Source organism: Pseudophryne corroboree, chromosome 4 (assembly GCF_028390025.1).
Source record: "Pseudophryne corroboree isolate aPseCor3 chromosome 4, aPseCor3.hap2, whole genome shotgun sequence".
Lineage (NCBI taxonomy): Eukaryota > Metazoa > Chordata > Amphibia > Anura > Myobatrachidae > Pseudophryne > Pseudophryne corroboree.
The window spans coordinates 243476104-243495437 of record NC_086447.1 but is presented as its reverse complement, the minus strand read 5'-3'; the positions used below and the strand labels follow the sequence as shown (position 1 = coordinate 243495437).

Here is a 19334-nt window from a genome sequence, read left to right as displayed (position 1 = left end):
GCTCAAAGTACACAATCTAACCGCAGAGAAACGGTTCGGCGCCTGGAATTGGATAATTCTAACGACGGACGCGAGTCTCAGAGGTTGGGGAACTGTGGTTCAAAATTATCAGCTCCAGGGTCTCTGGGCGGATCACGAAAGATTGCTGTCTATAACTGTCCTGGAACTCCGGCCAATTTACAATGCGCTGCGACGAGCAGTGCACATACTCCGGTCTCAGCCTGTCCAGGTGCAGTCAGACAACGCGACGGCAGTCGCGTTCATCTACAAACAAGGAGGAAAGAGAAGCCGCATGGCAATGCGGGAAGTAGCTCAAATCCTCGATTGGGCCGAGCATCACCAAGTGATATTGTCGGCAGTCTTCATTCTGGGAGTGGACAACTGGGAGGAGGATTATCTCAGCCGTCGGGATTTTCATCCAGGAGAATGGGCATTGAATCCAGAGGTGTTTCACATGTTGGTCCGGAGGTGGGGTTACCCTCAAGTGGACCTGATGGCATCTCGCCACAATCACAAACGCCCCAGTATGTGTCCAGAACGCGAGATCCAAAGGCAGTGACAGTGGATGCTCTCACAATCGCGTGGCCGCACAGCCTTGTGTATCTGGTTCCACCGTTTCCGCTGCTCCCTCTGTTGCTAAAACGAATCAAAAGAGTCAGTCACAGTCATACTAGTGGCGCCTCATTGGCCTCGGAGAGCTTGGTTCTCGGATCTCCGCGGACTACTCGCGGACGATCCTTGGCCGCTCCCACTACGTCCGGACCGGTTACAACAGGGTCCGTTCCTTTACCCCGATTTAGCGCGGCTGCGTTTGACGGGGTGGCTGTTGAGACCGCCCTCTTAAGAAGAGGGCATTCCAGATTCGGTTATACCAACCATGTTACGAGCTAGGAAGCCGGTTACGGCAGCTCATTCTTACAGTATTTGGCGTGCCTATATAGGTTGGTGTGAAGCTCGGAAGTTTCCGACATCATCTTTCAAGTTATTCCGTCTTTTGTTATTTCTACAGACGGGGTTAGATGGAGGACTGCGTTTATCTACACTAAAAGTGCAGGTATCTGCTTTGTCAAATTACTTTCAAAGACGATTGGCTCTATTGCCGTCTGTACACACTTTTCTGCAAAGGTGTCCTAAGAGTACAGCCTCCATTCGTTCCACCTACAGCGCCATGGGACTTGAATCTGGTTTTAGATTTCTTACAGTCTTCATATTTTGAACCCTTACAACAAGTGGATATTAAGTTTCTCTCTTGGAAAACAATTTTGCTCACCGTATTTGGTGTTTCATGATGACACAGCGGAACTTCGGACGAATCACGCTTTCTTACCAATGGTTGTGTCATCTTTTCACATCAATCAACCAATAGTAGTTCCTGTGTTAACAGGAGATTCAGGAACTTTAGATGTGGTACGCGCACTGCGCGTTTATGTATTCCGAACGTATACTGTTCGTAAGACGGATACGTTGTTTGTTCTCTATGATGCTGCCAAGATGGGTTGGCCGGCTTCTACGCTGACCTTATCCAGATGGATAAAACTGACCATACGTCAGGCTTACCTTCATGCTAGGTTACAGCCGCCTACATCAGTAACAGCTCATTCCACACATTCTGTGGGAACTTCATAGGCAGCTGGTCGTGGAGCTTCTACGACGCAGCTTTGCCGTGCGGCTACATGGTCTTCAGTGCACACGTTTGTGCGCTTTTAACAGTTTGATACATTTGCGGCATCAGCATCTAGCTTTGGCCGCCTAGTGTTCCAGGTGCCAAACAGCTCTCCCGCCCACGGGGGAAGCTTTGGTACGTCCCAAGAGTACTCCAGTGACCCCTAGTGGATGAAAAAGAAAATAGGATTTTGGTACTTACCAGGTAAATCCTTTTCTTTGAATCCATAGGGGGCACTGGACGCCCACCCAGAGCAGCTTTACCTGGTTTGTGGTAAGTTCAGGGGATCTTATGGTAACACACTCTCACCGACTGGTTCAATTTATCAAGTGCTGGTTATGGTGTCAACTGTTTAGTTGTCAGTAACGTTATGTGTCAACTTTATTGTTGTCCGTTATGTTATATGTAATTCTCCATTGTCAACCTCTCTAGCTCCTGTTCGGCTCAGTAAAAAACACTGAGGTACTCTGGGATATGGAGGGGTGGAGAGTTCTAAATTTGAATATTCAGTGCCCTGTTCCTGCGGAGTCCGTCCATATCCCAAGAGTACTTCAGTGCTCCCTATGGATTCAAAGAAAAGGATTTACCTGGTAAGTACCAAAATCCTATTTTCACCACGGTCATGACTGCTCTACTCCGCCGTCAGGATATCAGGATCCTGCCATATCTGGACAACTTGTTGATCCTGGCAAACTCTCCAGAGGTTCTCCTCTGTCATCTGGAACTGACAGTCCAATTCCTGCAAGCCTACTGGTGGCTCAACATCTGGAAGAAATCCTCCCTGGTCCCTGCTCAGAGCATGGTGCACCTGGGAGCGCTATTGGACACACACAACCAGAGGTTGTTTGTGTCTCCGGAAAAGGTCCTGAAACTTCAGGACAAGATAAGGTGCTTCCTCCCTCGCCCATGTGTGTCGGTACACTCGGCGATGCAAGTACTAGGCCTCATGGTGTCGGCTTTCGACATGGTAGCGTACGCTCAATTTCATTCCCACCCTCTGCAGCGGTTGATACTCTCCAAGTGGGACGACCTGCCTTACCGGATCAGGAGTCGCGTGATCTCCTTGACTCCGGAGGTCCGCTTGTCACTGAGCTGGTGGCTACAGGACCAGCAACTGAGCAAGGGTTGTCCCTTCTGGATCTCCAACTGGGTCCTTCTGGACTGGGATGCGGTGTTGGAGCAACACTCTCTTCAGGTTCGGTGGACCAGGGAGGAATCACTCCTCCCGATAAACATTCTGGAATTGCGGGCAGTGTTCAATGCATTGACACTAGCCCTGCCTATAGTACAGAACAGGCCTGTTCAAGTACAGTCGGACAACGCCACCATGGTGGCGTACATAAATCATCAAGGCGGCACTCGAAGCCGCATGGCAATGAGGGAAGTGTCAAAAATCCTTCGTTGGGCGGAACGCCATCTGCCAGCTATATCGGCAGTATTCATTCCGGGGGTCCTTAACTGGGAAGCGGACTTTCTCAGTCGTCAGGACGTATACTCCGGAGAGTGGAGCCTTCATCCAGGAGACAAGTGAGGCCTACCGGATGTAGACCTGATGTCTCGACACAATCACAAGGTTCCGGTCTTCGGAGCAAGGACAGGGGATCCTCAAGCAGCGTTCGTGGATGCAGTGGCAGCTCCATGGAACTTTCGGCTGCAGTACGATGTCACTTCTGCCCAGGGTGATAAGGAAGTTCAAGCAAGAAGGAGGAAGTCTACTTTTACTCGCTTCAGCGTGGCCCAGACGGCATTGGTTCTCAGACCTGCAAGGTCTTTCGATAGAGCGTCTTCTTCTACTTCAACAGCCCCGAGACTACCTCGTTCAGGGCCCTTGTGTCTACCAGGATTTGGCCCGACTGGCTTTGACGCGTGGCTCTTGAAGCTTCCGTACTGAGGGACAAAGGATTTTTTGAGGCGGTCGTTCAAACTGTTGAAGGCCTATAAACCGGCGTTTGCTCAGATTTATTTATACATTTATATATTTTACTTCGCCTGGTGTGCCACTAACCATTATGATGCATACAAGTTCAGTACTGCCAAGCTTTTAGCTTTCCTGCAACTGGACCTCTACTTAGGCCTTCTTCTGGCCTCCCTCAAGGTTAATATTTCTACCTTGTCGATATGGTTTCAGAGAAAAATTGCGACTCTGCCTGATGTTCATACATTCACTCAGGGTGTTTTATGGATTCAACCTCCCTATGTCCCGCCTGTGGCTCCTTGGGATTTGTCGGTTGTTCTGGACGCCTTACAAGAGTCTCCGTTTGAACCTCTTGAGTCTGTGGACCTTAAGTGGCGTACTCTTAAGGTCTTGTTCTTGCTGGCTATTGCCTCTGCTAGACGGGTTTCAGACTTGGGTGCCCTGTCCTGTTGGTCACCCTTTCTGATTTTTCACCGTGACTGGGCGGTTCTTAGAACTCGTCCTAGTTATTTGCCTAAGGTGGTATCGTCTTTCCACCTTTAACCATGAAATTGTGGTACCAGCATTTACCTCTCCAGGTTTATCCTCCAAAGAGCGGTCTTTGGATGTGGTACGGGCTCTCTGTATTTATGTGACTTTGTCCTTTTTGGTATTCACAAACGTGGCTGGCTTGCTAATAAGCAGACCTTGGCCAGATGGATTAGAATGGTGATTGCACATGCTTATGTACAGGCTGGCCTTCCAGCTCCTGCTACCATCAAAGCCCATTCTACTTGGTCTGATGGACCTTCTTGGGCGGCCCTACCGTGGTGCGACCCTTTAATATTTGTGCAAGGCGGCTACGTGGTCCTCAGTGAACACATTCATAAGGTTCTATGCCTTCGATACTTCTGCCTCCCAGGATGCCTCCTTTGGACGCCGGGTTCTTGTGCCCACTACAGTGCGTCCCCTCCCATGAGGAACTGCTTTAAGACATCCCCGATGTTATCCCTGTGGAATCCCAGTGTACCACGCTGCAGCAAAGGAGATTTATGGTAAGAGCTTACCTTTGTTAAATCTCTTTCTGCGAGGTACACTGGGTTCCACAGGGCGCCCACCCTGACGCACTTAACTTTTTTGGGTTTGTATTGGCATTAGCTGCTGGTACAAAGTGTGTGGCTATTAACGGTTGTCGTCTCTTTTACCTGCTACTGCATTGGACTGGTTAACAAAACTGAGCTGTGCACTGAGGCGGGGATATAGAGGAGGCAGTGCAGCGCTGTGCATCTAGGGAACACTCAAAGCTTTTAGCCTGTTGGTGCCTCAGATCAAGATCCAACTCTACACTCTGATGTTATCTCTGTGGAACCCTGTGTACCTCGCAGAAAGAGATTTAACAAAGGTAAGTTCTTGCCATAAATCGCTCTCGCTCAGTGTGTGTGTGTGTATATATGTATATATATGTATATATGTGTATATATATGTGTGTGTGTGTGTATATATGTGTGTGTGTGTGTATATATATATATATATATATATATATATGTGTATACACACACACACACACACACACACACACACACACACGTGTGTGTATATGTGTGTTTGTATATACATACATACATACATACATACATACATACATACATACATTAAATAGTTATTTAGTTTAATATGCATCGAAAAAAATAAAACCTCCAATAAAAAGTATTTGGGTAGAATTTATGTGATGATACCAAGGATTTCCAGGTGTAGGAAAGCCCAGGTACCTACCTGAGAGAGTGGTTCTGTCAGCTGCATTTAAACCCAGATTACACTGAACGTACAGTACTAGTGCTGTCAATTTGGAGTTCTTGGTTAAAAGAATTAAAAATAGATGATCTGCTGTTTCTAGGATCCTATAGCTTCATCATGCACTGCAATGTAGTCGGGTCATGAAGATATAAAACATCCATGGCATGTTTAGTACGTTTGGCTGGAGAAAACTTGCTGTATTACTTTGCATATCACCATTATTCCAGAAAATATTTGTTTAAAATTGCAGAACAATTATTAAGATATGGTAGTACAATCGTTTGGCTTGGCTACAAGAGCTATGTAAAACTTGTTTGTGTTCTATGAAATTAAAATTCAAAAGGATTTGAAATGCTTTGTATTAAACTTTTTCTAATTTATCATTTTCAGATAAATGAAAGAAATGTAAGTGAAATGTATTGATCAGGTTGTTTTACTGTTCGTTTTCACATACATTTCTGCTTGGGATTCAGGAAGCATTTGGGGGTAGGCCCTAACTTAGTGTCATGCATAAGTATATCTTTGTATCATTCTTTGTGCCTAAACGCTAGTTGCCATCATCTCCACAGTCTCTGCAGGTGCTCAATTATTGCTGGTGCTAATGACTGAAGATCTGTGATATCCCCCCCCCCCCCCCCTGGACTTTTTTGATAGTTAAGACTAGTCACAATCCTCTTGCATTATGAGTTAAGTGTAAAACCGCTTCAAGTAAATGGGTGTTTCCTGATTTCACATTTAAGAGCTTTATTCACAACAGTACATTTAAAAACACATTGTATGGTTGATTTATACTTGTCTGTGGGTATCCACAAAAGGAGGATTTTGGTACTTACCGATAAATCCCTTTTTTGGAAGCCATAGGGGACACTGGAGCTGGCACTTTAAATGATCTAAGAAGTGAAACAAGCTCCTCCCCCTCTATACCCCATCATCCCTCAGTTAAGAATTAGCTGAGAGGAGACGGGAACAAGAGAACAGAAACTATACGAGGGAAGAGAGCATAATACAATTAAACACAACAGAACAACAAGGAAGGCAAGAGAACAGCTACAGGCGGGCGGAAAGTGTCCCCTATGGCTTCTGGAAAAGGGATTTATCGGTAAGTACCAAAATCCTCCCTTTTTCTGTCAGCCACTAGGGGACACTGGCACAACATCGAGACTGTAGGGACGTCCCAAAATGTCCCCCCTTGGCGGGAGATCACTGAGGACCTCGCAAAAAAAAGACTGCCAAACCGTAAAGATGAAGCCGCAAAAGTATCAAACATGTAGAATTTCGCAAATGTATGAATACTGGACCAAATGGCTGCACGACAGAGTTGAGACGTGGTAGCCCCCCCCACTAGCGGCCCACGAAGACCCAACTGAATGCATAGAGTGGGCAGCAATGGATACTGGCGGTCGCCTAGACTGGTGGAGATAGGCCTGACGAAACATTCAACTTAATCCTCCGGGCCAGGGTCTGCTTAGTAGCAGGCCACCCGCGACCAGGGACATCATAAAGCACGAATAAAGCGTTAGACTTCCTAAAAGGCACAGTCCGCTCTACGTAAATCTTCAAGGTTCTCCCTACATCCAGAGAAGAAGGTATCCTAGAATCGTCCTGCAAAGATGGAACCACAATAGGCTGATTGATGTGAAAAGCTAACACGACCTTGGGAAGGAAAGAGGCATGTGTTCTCAACTCCGCCCGATCAGGATGCAAAATCAAAAAGGGGGGTCTGCAAGAAAAGGTACTCCATTCAGAAACCCACCGGGCTGAACCTATGACTAGTAGAAAAACAGTGTTTCAAGTAAGATATCGAAGGTCAGCTTCTTCCAAAGGTTCAAAACAGGTTGATTGTAGAAATTCCAGCACCAGATATAAATCCCAAGGAGCTGTAGGTGGAACAAACAGAGTTTGTAACCATAGAACCCCTTGTGGAAAGGTTTGCACAACTGCCAGGAGTGCTAGGCGTTTCTGAAAAAAAAAATCGATAAAGCAAATACCTGAACCTTCAGGGATCCTAGACGAAGTCTGGAATCCAATCCTGTTTGAAGAAACACTAAGTACTGGGAGAGACGGTTTTTGTGCCTGCAACATTGTGGGGATCACACAATCTGGAATTCCTTTTCTTTTCAGGATGTCTTCCTCAATAGCCATCCTGTTAAATGTAGCTGTGGTAAATCTGGATGCACGTTGGAGTAGATCCGGACACAGAGGAAGAGGTCAAGGATCGTCCACTAGAAGAAAGCGCAGGTCTGAATACCAAGCCCTCCGAGGCCAATCTAGTGCCACCAGGATCACCATGATTGACTCCCGTTTGATTCTCTTGAGAATACGAGACAATAGAGGGAGCGGAGGAAACACGTAAACTAGGTTGTACAGTCAGAACGTCCACAGCTTCCACTTGAGGATCCCGGGATCTGGAGATGTATCTTGGAAGCTGATGATTGAGACGGGATGCCATGAAATCCACATCTGGACACCCCTAGCATTGTACTAGGAAAAAGGGAGAGAAAGAAGGCTCTTGTGTGGGCGCACTCTTTAGAGAGGAAGGAAAATTCCTATAACATATAAAAAGAAATACTTAAAATGTTGACGTTTATAACAAAATTACCCATATAACTGATCCATATAAAGGAAAGGTATAATAAAGATTTTAAAATGTTCTGGTCTGTTTAATCACAATGTGTAATTGGAATGGTTGTAGACATTTGATTGTCTTACCCCCATTTCCCCTGACCAGTACAGAATATCTGCATTGATGGAACCAAGGAGTGGTCATAAGGATTATTTGATAAGTACGTCCCAATAGGGCTACTTAAATTCAACGATAGATAGTCTTCTGCATTTACAGGGGCCTGACTTTCTGACGTGAGCCACAATAATTAGTCGTAAGCCTCAGATATGAAAGATTCTCATGGAAGTAAGAATTAGTGGTGATACTACTGTTGGCGTCGCAACTCACATAGGAAGGGAAATAGTCCCTGCTCTACAACACCGGGTATTCGCAGGAAGTCTCCTCTCCCGGTACTAACCCGGCCCAACGCTGTTTGGCTTCCAAGATCGGACGAGATCGGGCATTGGCAGCGTGGTATGATAGTAGAGAATTTATATGAAAGTACACCAATGAGAGTGCACCTATATACGAAAATAAGAAAAAGATAAAGGGATGAAAGAAATGAGGACAGTTTGCCAAGAAAAGAGATGAATTAGTAAAGTACAAATCGGTGGATCTGCTTTCTGCGTTAGACACAGCTCATCAAATCCCACATCTGTGGTATTGTGCTCTGTGAATCGCGGATGAGAGTCCACGAAAAAATAGTAAAGCGTGAGCAAGAGGTATGAAATGTATGATTTTGGTTAAATTGTCAGTGAAAAATTGCCGCAATCATTGGTTTTCTAGTATCAATACTGTATTAATCTCACTGGTGCCCGATCGCCCCCTGTCTAGTCATAACCCCTAGCATTGTATCAGATCGTTGAATACCTCCGGGTGAAGTGCCCATTCTCCCGGATGTAGATCCTGACGTCTGAGGTAGTCTGCTTCTCAATTGTCCTCTCTTGAAATGAGTACCGCCGAGAGAATTACTGCGTTGCGTTCTGCCCTTTGGAGAATACGTGACGCCTGGCGACTGTGACATCCGCCTTTTTCGTTTACGTAAGCTACAGCAGTCGCGTTGTCCGATTGAGCTTTTACTGCCTCGAATCGAAGAATGTGGGCGTTTTGTACCAGCACATTGTAGATCGCTCTCGGTTCCAACACATTTATTGGCAACAGTGATTCTTGGGGAGACCAGTGGCCCTAAAGATGGGAGTCCAACACAACCACGCCCCATCCCTTGAGGCTCCGTCGTGAGGAGCGTCCAGTCCCACACACTGTACCGCCGGCTCGCAGTGAGATTGTGCAGCTGGAGCCACCAAAGAAGCGAAAGTCGTGTCTACGAGTTAGACTAACTGTTGAACGTGTAGATGCGACCCTGACCATTGATGTAACAGGTCCAGCTGGAAAGGATGTGAATGAAAATGTCCGAACTCCAGAGTTTTGAAAGCAGCTACCATCTTCCCAAGCAGACTAATGCATAAATGGACTGATACCCATCGTGGCTTGAGAACAGCCCGGACCAGTTTCTGTGTACTCAGAGCTTTGTCTTGTGGCAGAAAAACTCTCTGTACATTGGTGTCCAGGATCACAGCGAAAAACTGGAAAAGCTGTGATGGCTGAAGATTGGATTTCCGAAAATCGATTATCCATCCATGTTCTTCCAACACATTGTATGTTAATAGAGCATGCTTCTGGAAAATGAGATCGGATGGAACCTTGAGGAGGAGGTCGTCTAGGTATAGTATTATTGTGATTTCCAATGAGCTGAGGTGAGCAGTCATAACTGACATGACCTTGGTAAACACTCTGGATGCTGTGGACAGTCTGAATGGTAAGGCTCTAAACTGAAAATTATCATGTTGAATCTCGAACCAGAGAAACGCTTGGTGAGGGTCCCAGATCGGAATGTGGAGATATACATACTTGATGTCTAGAGATATCATGAATTCCTTGGGTTCCAGGCTCGAAATCACTGAGTTGAGCGACTCCATCTTGATCCGGTAATAACACAGAAACTGATTTAATGGATTCAGGTTCAGGCTTGGTCTTACCGTACCGTCTGGGTTTGGAACTACGAAAAGATTGGAATAGTAACCCTTTTTCCGTTGACTCGGTGGTACCGGCATTAGCACAGCTGATTCTACTAAGGTCCATGTTGCACCTTGAAGGGCTAAACGTTTGTCCAGAAGGATGGGAAGACTTGTCCTAAAATATTTCTTTGGCGGTAAAACGTCGAAATCCAACTTGTACCCTTGAGAGATGATTTTGCGAATCCACGCATTGTCTGATATTTTGAACCAAACATCCTGTAAACTTCGAAGCCGCGCTACCACCTTCCCTGGGCCCCGGTGGGAAGGGAGAACGTCATGCCATGGTCTTTTCTGTAGGCTTTGGGTCTTGACGACGAGCAGCGACTGGTTGCTTGCAGCGACCTCTACCTCACAAGGGTGTAGCTCTTCCACATCCTCTAAAAGGTTGAGTGGAGCAAAAGGATCGAAAGGAGGTTCCAGTATAAGAGCGTTTAGACGGTGGTGGAAGGGTCGGTAAGAAGGTAGATTTACTACCCGTAGCTTGTAGAATTAACGTGTCTAGTTCTTTTCCAAAAAGAATGTCACCTGTAAACGGGAGGGCCTCTGCCGCTCTTTTTGACTACGTGTCTACTTGCCATGACCTCAACCAAAGGGCTCTTCTAGCTGCAATAGTTGCTGCTGAGATCCTCGAGTTAACTTGTCCGATATCTCTAGCCGCTTCTCCTAAGTATATAGCTAATTCTTTAATGTGTTCTGCTACGATAACTAAGTCTTCTAACGAAACCCCCTCTTGTATATCTTTCACATCAACTTAGTGGCCCAATGCTCCACTGCCTTGTTCACCCAGGAACTCACCAAATGCAACCCCAGCTGACTTTAACATGGTGTTCAACTTCCTGTCAGAGGGGTCTTTCAAAGAAGTTGCTCCCGGGACAGGTAATGCCGTTTTCTTTGACAACCTGGAAAGAGAGGAGTCCACTCGAGGTGGCTTCTCCCATTTATCCGTCATAGCCGATGGAAACGGATAAATACTAAAGCATCTGAAATAGATTGTCCGGGTTTTTCCAAGCCTCCGTCAGCTGATAATCCAGCTTCTTTGAAAAAGGATACGTGACCGAAGAACTGTGTTTTCTACCAAATAACGCAGTATCTGGCGACTCCAGTATTGTAGTCTCGGAAACGTTCAAAACTTGTTTTATAGCTAAAATAAGAGGTTCAACCCCATGAGAAGGTTCTGGTAGAACTTCATGATCTTCGTCTGTAATTTCGCCCTACTCACGATCATCGGCTTCGTCCTGAGAGAATTTCTTCTCCGGATTCATCGGACTGAAGAATTAAGGGCACTGGACGTTTCTTAGCCTTGAACACTGTCTGTCTGTTTACTGGACGAGTCCAAGCGTTTTGTGAGACCCTCTACCAACCTGACTAAATCCTGACACCCAAGGTTGTTCTGTAGCAATAGAAGGTACAGTACACCATTTTGAGGAATCTCCCTAACCGTCTCACGAGTCTTCCGCAAAGCAGCCACCTCAGTATGTAATTATGAGATGGTTCCTGTTAGCGCTACTGCCCTGGGGGTAAAATTAGCGTCTTGGAACCAGTTAACTAACGTAACCTCCAAAGCACATGCCTCACACAGGGAGAAATTGTCCGTGAGCTTTTTTGTTAAATTTCGCACAGACTAACAATTTTTGTGACGCCTTATTGCCTGCCATTGTAGAGACGTATACAATTTTCCACCATCACACTCAATAATACATAGAGAGATAGAGTGAAGAAAGTCAGAAGGATAGAGGGAGGTATTTGACTGGCTCCACTATTCTAAAACCACTCGGCCACCAGCCCGTAGTTTGTGCTGGGTAAGTAAAAGAAAACTAGTGATGAATTAGATGTGCTTGCAATGGATTTATGAAGCATTTCTGGTGTATATGTAAACAAGCACTTGTAAGGGGAGCTGACTTAGTATGTGCATTTCATTTTTTTTTTTTTTTTTGATGACTGTTATTATACCAAAACTGCTGCATACTCTTATTATTTTTCTTTCTTTCTGTTATTAATAGCTATTAAAGAAAGGTGAGAAAGAAAAGAAGAAAAGCAATTTGGAGCTTTTCAAAGAAGAACTCAAGCAGTAAGTGGTTTGTTTTCAAGAATATACATAAATATCGTTGAATTTGCGCTCTGCTAGGAATATACTTAGCTCTACCATAAGATTTGATGTATGATGATATTACAGCCTCACAGCACTGGGATTTTGCATTTGATTCCCAACTAGGGCCCTATATGTGTGGAGTTTGTATATTTTCCCTGGGTTTAGGTGCATTTACTTCCACACTCCAATAACATACTGGTATGTTAATTGGCTTTTGAAAATATAAAATAAAATGTGTGTGCTGTGTAAGGAATTTAGCATTTAATCTCCTGTGGGACAGGGGCTGTCGCGAGTGACAAACCTTGCTCGCTCTGAGTTGTGTTATCAGTGTTATATTGTTCTATACAGTGGCCGAAGTGTGGCGGTATACAACGGTATGGCATACCAAAACTATTCCCCCGCTGAATTTGTAGAACTGATATTCAAACCGCCACAGTGTTCAACCTTGCTGTGCACAGTGCAGCGGAACACATCTACAGGCACATATAGGAGACACGAGATCGAGCTGCCTAGCTATAAGCGGGATAGGACCTGCGAACCACTGATTCCGCTCTCTTGTTTCTACCTGTGATCTGCATAATCAGTGCAGATCACTGGGGGGGCGGCACCCATGGCGCCTGTCCGTGGTGTTTGGAACATGTTTTCTCTTACGTCCTAGAGGATACTGGGGTCCATTTAGTACCATGGGGTATAGTTGGGTCCACTAGGAGCCATGGGCACTTTAAGAATTTGATAGTGTGGGCTGGCTCCTCCCTCTGTGCCCCTCCTACCAGACTCAATTTAGAAAATGTGCCCGAAGGAGCCGGTCACGCTTATGGAAGCTCATGAAGAGTTTTCCTGATTTATTTTATCTGTTTGTTATTTTCGGGCAGGACTGGTTGGCACCAGCCTGCCTGCTTCATGGGACTTGGGGGGCAACCTCTTGAAGGGTTAATGGTCCCGTTCCCCGCTGCCAGGACACTGAGCTGCTGAGGGACCTATTCGCAAGCCCACCATGTCGAGCGTACAGTTCCGCAGCACGCCGCTACCCTTAACAGAGCCAGAAGAATGAAGAGTGGTGAGTACTGAGCCGGCGGCCCATTATAGCGGCTTGAGGATACGGGGACGCACGGCTTCTATACGGGGCAGAATGCGTCTCTGGACACAGTACAGTGTTCACGGTACCCATACTGGCACAACAGCCTTAAAACCGTTTTCTCCATTTTAAGCACCAGTTTCCTCAGCCAGTATAAAAAAGGTGGGAAGACCACACGCCATTGAAGGGGCGGGGCTTCACTATGAGAGGATCCAGCAGCTCTGTCACAGGAAATAGCCTCTATCAGAGATGTTCTGCATATTCCCGACAAGGTGTCAGAAGAGAGTGAGGAATCTTATTTTAATGTAAAAGAAGAAGTCCTCAGTCACTTTTCCTGCGTGAAAGGAATTGAATACCCTATTTGAAGAAGCATGGGTTAATCCTGATAAGAAGTTTCAGATCCCTATAAGGTTGCTCTAATCTTTTCCTATGGAGGAAAAAATGGGAAAATCCACCGATAGTGGACGCATCAGTCTTTAGGCTGTCACGTAAAATTGTATTGCCTGTTCCTGGTGCAGCCTCCCTGAAAGACACGGCTGGTCATGAAATGAAGACTACACTCAAATCATTGTACACAGCTGCTGGGTTGGCCTAAAGACCCACTATTGCATGTGCGTGGATCACTAAAGCCATTGCTAAATGGTCAAGTAACCTAATTGAGGGGTTGGATTCCTTATCTAGGGGGGATGTTGTCTTACTCCTGCAGCATATACAGGACTCTGCGAACTTTATGGTGGAAGCCATAAAGGAAATAGGCGTACTTAACGCACGCACCACCGCTATGGTAGTGTCGGCATGCAGGGGCTTATGGCTACGCAAGTGGACTGCTTACGTGGATTCCAGGAAAGGCGTGGAAGGCCTACCATTCACGGGAGAGGCCTTGTTTGGAGATGAATTAGACAAATGGATCTCCACAGCTACTGCGGGTAAGTCTACGTATCTTCCTTCCGCAACCAAGAAGACTTCTTCAGCTTCTAAGTTACAGTCCTTTCGGATGGCCAAGTGCAAGGGCAAATCCAGAGGTGCTTCTATGTCCTCCAGCGGTGCAAGAGATAAACCACGCAAACCAGCAACAGCAGGTGCTCAGGAACAGAGCTCAGGCTCTGCTTCCTCAAAGACTTCAGCATGACGGTGGACTGCAATGCCTGGAAGGCTGTCAGGTGGGAGCACGTCTACAATTCTTCAGTCAGATCTGGTCAAATTCGTGCCAGGATCCCTGGGTCATAAATCTTATTTCCCAGGGCTACAGTTCTAAGAGCTCCCACCTCACAGATTCTTCAAATCAGGCTTGCCAGTTTCACAAGAGGTAGGTAGTACTTTACAACATGCCATCCAAATACTGGTACAGACTCATTGTTCCAGTTCTACCTCATCAATTAAACAAGGGGCACTATTCCAACTTATTTGTAGTGCCGAAACCGGACTGTTCAGTAAGACCAATTTTGAACCTCAAGTCGTTGAACCCTACGTGTGTTCAAATTCAAGATGGAATCTCCGAGAGCAGTGATCTCGGGGCTGGAGCAGGGGGAATTCCTAGTGTCTCTGGATATCAAGGATGCGTACCTTCATATTCCGATCTGGCCGCCTCATCAGGCTTATCTCCGGTTTGCACTGCAGGACTGTCACTACCAGTTCCAAGCCCTGCCATTTGGTCTCTCCACGGCACCGAGGGTATTCACCAAGGTGATGGCAGAGATGATGTTTCTACTCCGCAAACAGGGAGTGAACATAATTCCGTTCCTGGACGATCTCCTCATAAAAGCACCGTCCAGGGAAAGGTTGCTGGACAGCATTGCTCTCTCAACCAAACTTCTCCAGGATCATGGGTGGATTCTGAACCTTCCGAAATCTCACCTAGAGCCAACACGAAAGCTTCCATTCCTTTAGAAATAACATTAGTAATCCAGTCGATGGTTCGGGATGTCCTGAAGCCAACTCGGGTATCGGTGCATCTGTGCATTAGCCTTCTGGGGAAAATAGTGGCCTCTTACGAGGCTCTTCAATATGGAAGGTTTCACGCAAGACCCTTCCAGCTCGATCTGTTGGACAAATGGTCCGGATCGCATCTTCACATGCACCAGATGATCCGTCTGTCGCCAAAGGCCAGGATCTCCCTTCTGTGGTGGCTACAGACTTCTCACCTCGTCGAGGGTCAGAGGTTCGGAATTCAGAACTGCATTCTGCTAACCACAGACGCAAGCCTCAGGGGTTGGGGAGCAGTCACTCAGGGGGTGCAGTTTCAAGGAAGATGGTCACGTCAGGAATTCGTCCTTCCAATCAACATTCTGGAACTCAGGGCTGTATACAACGCCCTTCTGCAGGCCTCACATCTTCAAGTTCGGGCCATTCAGGTTCAGTCGAGCAATGTGACGGCAGTAACGCACATAAACAGACAGGGCGGAATGAAAAGCAGACCAGCAATGTCAGAGGTGTCAAGAATTCTCCTCTGGCAAGAAAGAAACGCTGTGGTGTTGTCAGCGATCTTCATTCCGGGAGTAGACAACTGGGAAACAGACTTCCCCAGCAGACACGACCTGCACCCGGGGAGTGGGGCCTTCACCCGGAAGTGTTCAGGTGCTTGACAAGTCGACAGGGATTTCCACAGATTGACATGATGGCCTCTCGTCTCAACAAGAAGCTCAAGCGGTATTGTTCCAGGTCGTGAGACCCACAGGCGGTGGGGGTAGACGCCTTGACTATTCCATGGGTCTATCAGATGGTGTACGTGTTTCCTCCACTTCCTCTGATCCCAAGAATTCTAAAAAGAATAAAAAGAGAAAAGGTTCAAGCAATTCTGATTGCTCCGGACTGGCCAAGTAGGGCCTGGTATGTAGATCTTCTGGAGATGCTCCTCGAAGATTCGTGGCCTCTACCTCTTCGCAAGGATCTTCTGCAACAGGGCCCGTTCGTCTATCAGGACTTTCCGCGGCTATTTTTGACGGCATGGAAGTTGAACGGCTGCTTCTAGCCTGGAGAGGGATCCCTAACAAGGTTATCCCGACTATGATCCAAGCCAGGAAAGGGGTAACGTCTAAGCATTACCATCGTATTTGGAAGAAACTCGTCTCTTGGTGTGAGAACAGAAGATTTTCTGCAGTGGAATTCTATCTGGGACGTTTCCTGCTTTTTCTACAAGCCGGAGTTGATGTTGGCATACGCCTGGGCTCCATAAAAGTCCAGATTTCGGCATTGTCCATTTTCTTTCAGAAACAGTTGGCTTCTCTCCCTGGGGTCCAGAAGTTCTTGAAAAGTGTTCTACACATCCAACCTCCCTTTGTGCCTCCCACGGCACCTTGGGATCTCGATGTGGTGCTGCATTTCCTCCAATCGGACTGGTTTGAGCCGTTACAAGAGGTGGACGTAAAATATATTACGTGAAAGACCGTCACACTGTTGGCCTTGGCTTCAGCAAGACGTGTGTCGGAGCTGGGAGCTTTGTCTCACAAAAATCCCTATTTCTCTGACGTCCTAGTGGATGCTGGGAACTCCGTAAGGACCATGGGGAATAGCTGCTCCGCAGGAGACTGGGCACAAAAGTAAAAGCTTTAGGACTACCTGGAGTGCACTGGCTCCTCCCCCTATGACCCTCCTCCAAGCCTCAGTTAGATTTTTGTGCCCGGCCGAGAAGGGTGCACACTAGGGGCTCTCCTGAGCTTCTTAGTGAAAGTTTAGTTTTAGGTTTTTTATTTTCAGTGAGACCTGCTGGCAACAGGCTCACTGCATCGAGGGACTAAGGGGAGAAGAAGCGAACAGACCTGCGTGCAGAGTGGATTGGGCTTCTTAGGCTACTGGACACCATTAGCTCCAGAGGGACCGAACACAGGCCCAGCCTCGGAGCTCGGTCCCAGAGCCGCGCCGCCGGCCCCCTTACAGAGCCAGAAGCAAGAAGAGGTCCGGAAAAATCGGCGGCAGAAGACATCAGTCTTCAACAAGGTAGCGCACAGCACTGCAGCTGTGCGCCATTGTTACTCAGGCACACTTCACACTCCGGTCACTGAGGGTGCAGGGCGCTAGGGGGGGGCGCCCTGAGCAGCAATGTAAAACACCTTGGCTGGCATAAATACACCACATATAACCCCCAGGGCTATATGGATGTATTTTAACCCCTGCCAGAACTCGCCAAAAAAGCGGGAGAAAAGGCCGCCGAGAAGGGGGCGGAGCCTATCTCCTCAGCACACGGGCGCCATTTTCCATCACAGCTCCGCTGGAAGGACGTCTCCCTGACTCTCCCCTGCAGTCCTGCACTACAGAAAAGGGTAAAGAGAGGGGGGCACTAATTTGGCGCAGTTTTGATACTAACAGCAGCTATAAAGGGAAAAGCACATTTTATAGTGGTATTCCTGTCTATATATAGCGCTCTGGTGTGTGCTGGCATACTCTCCCTCTGTCTCCCCAAAGGGCTAGTGGGGTCCTGTCCTCTATCAGAGCATTCCCTGTGTGTGTGCGGTGTGTCGGTACGATTGTGTCGACATGTTTGAGGAGGAAAATGAGATGGAGGCGGAGCAATTGCCTGTTATACAGTTGTCACCCCCTAGGGAGTCGACACCTGAGTGGATGACCTTATGGAAGGAATTGCGTGACAGTGTCAGCTCTTTACGACAGACAGTTGACGACATGAGACAGCCGGCTACTCAGCTTGTGCCTGTCCAGGGGTCTCAAACGCCATCAGGGGCTTTAAAACGCCCGCTACCTCAAATGGCAGACACAGACACGGATACTGACTCCAGTGTCGATGATGAGGAGACAAACGTGACTTCCACTAGGGCCACACGTTACATGATTGAAGCAATGAAAAATGTATTGCATATCTCTGATAATACAAGTACCACTAAAAAGGGTATTATGTTTGGTGAGAAAAAACTGCCTGTAGTTTTTCCTGTATCCGAGGAATTGAATGAAGTGTGTGATGAGGCGTGGGTTTCCCCCGATAAAAAACTGATAATTCCTAAAAGGTCATTGGCATCGTACCCTTTCCCGCCAGAGGATAGGGCACGTTGGGAAACACCCCCTAGGGTGGATAAAGCGCTCACACGCTTGTCTAAACAGGTAGCACTACCCTCTCCTGATACGGCCGCCCTAAAGGAACCTGCCGATAGAAAGCTGGAGAATATCCTAAAATGTATATACTCTCACACGGGTGTTATACTGCGACCAGCAATCGCCTCAGCCTGGATGTGCAGTCCGGGCCTGGCGTGGTCGGATTCCCTGACTGAAAATATTGATACCCTAGATAGGGACAGTATATTACTGACTATAGAGCATTTGAAGGATGCATTTCTATATATGCGTGATGCACAGAGGGATATTTGCCGACTGGCATCAAGAGTTAGCGCGCTGTCCATTTCTGCAAGAAGAGGTTTATGGACGCGGCAGTGGTCAGGTGATGCGGATTCTAAAAGGCACATGGAAGTATTGCCTTATAAGGGGAAGGAGTTATTTGGGGTAGGTCTATCAGACCTGGTAGCCACGGCAACTGCTGGAAAATCCACATTTTTACCCCAGGTAGCTTCTCAACCTAAGAAGACGCCGTATTATCAGGCGCAGTCCTTTCGGCCCCATAAGGGCAAGCGGGCAAAAGGCGCCTCATTTCTGCCCCGTGGCAGAGGGAGAGGAAAAAGGCTGCAACAAACAGCCAGTTCCCAGGAACAAAAGCCCTCTCCCGCCTCCGCAAAGTCCTCAGCATGACGCTGGGGCTTTACAAGCAGACTCAGGCACGGTGGGGGCCCGTCTCAAGAAGTTCAGTGCGCAGTGGGCCCACTCGCAAGTGGACCCCTGGATCCTTCAAGTGGTATCTCAGGGGTACAAATTGGAATTCGAGACGTCTCCCCCCTCGCCGTTTTCTAAAGTCTGCTTTACCGACGTCTCCCTCAGACAGGGAGGCAGTATTGGAAGCCATTCACAAGCTGTATTCCCAGCAGGTGATAATCAAGGTACCCCTCCTACAACAGGGAAAGGGGTACTATTCCACACTATTTGTGGTACCGAAGCCGGACGGCTCGGTGAGACCAATTTTAAACCTAAAATCCTTGAACACTTACATACAAAGGTTCAAATTCAAGATGGAGTCACTCAGAGCAGTGATTGCAAACCTGGAAGAAGGGGACTATATGGTGTCTCTGGACATCAAAGATGCTTACCTACA

The 19334-nt window shown here is 47.2% G+C and overlaps 1 protein-coding gene and 1 pseudogene across 8 annotated transcripts in view; one reads left to right on the top strand and one right to left on the bottom strand.

The window, feature by feature from the left end:
* The window catches only part of U2SURP (U2 snRNP associated SURP domain containing), a 337154-nt gene that overhangs the window by 80774 nt on the left and 237046 nt on the right, over positions 1-19334 (top strand). For all 8 annotated transcript variants that reach the window (XM_063915979.1, XM_063915980.1, XM_063915981.1 and 5 more), the window contains one exon: positions 12029-12096. In XM_063915979.1, coding sequence (XP_063772049.1) covers positions 12029-12096 — 68 coding nt within the window. The remainder of the gene's footprint in view (positions 1-12028; positions 12097-19334) is intronic.
* Positions 8323-8441, bottom strand: LOC134913063 (5S ribosomal RNA; annotated as a pseudogene).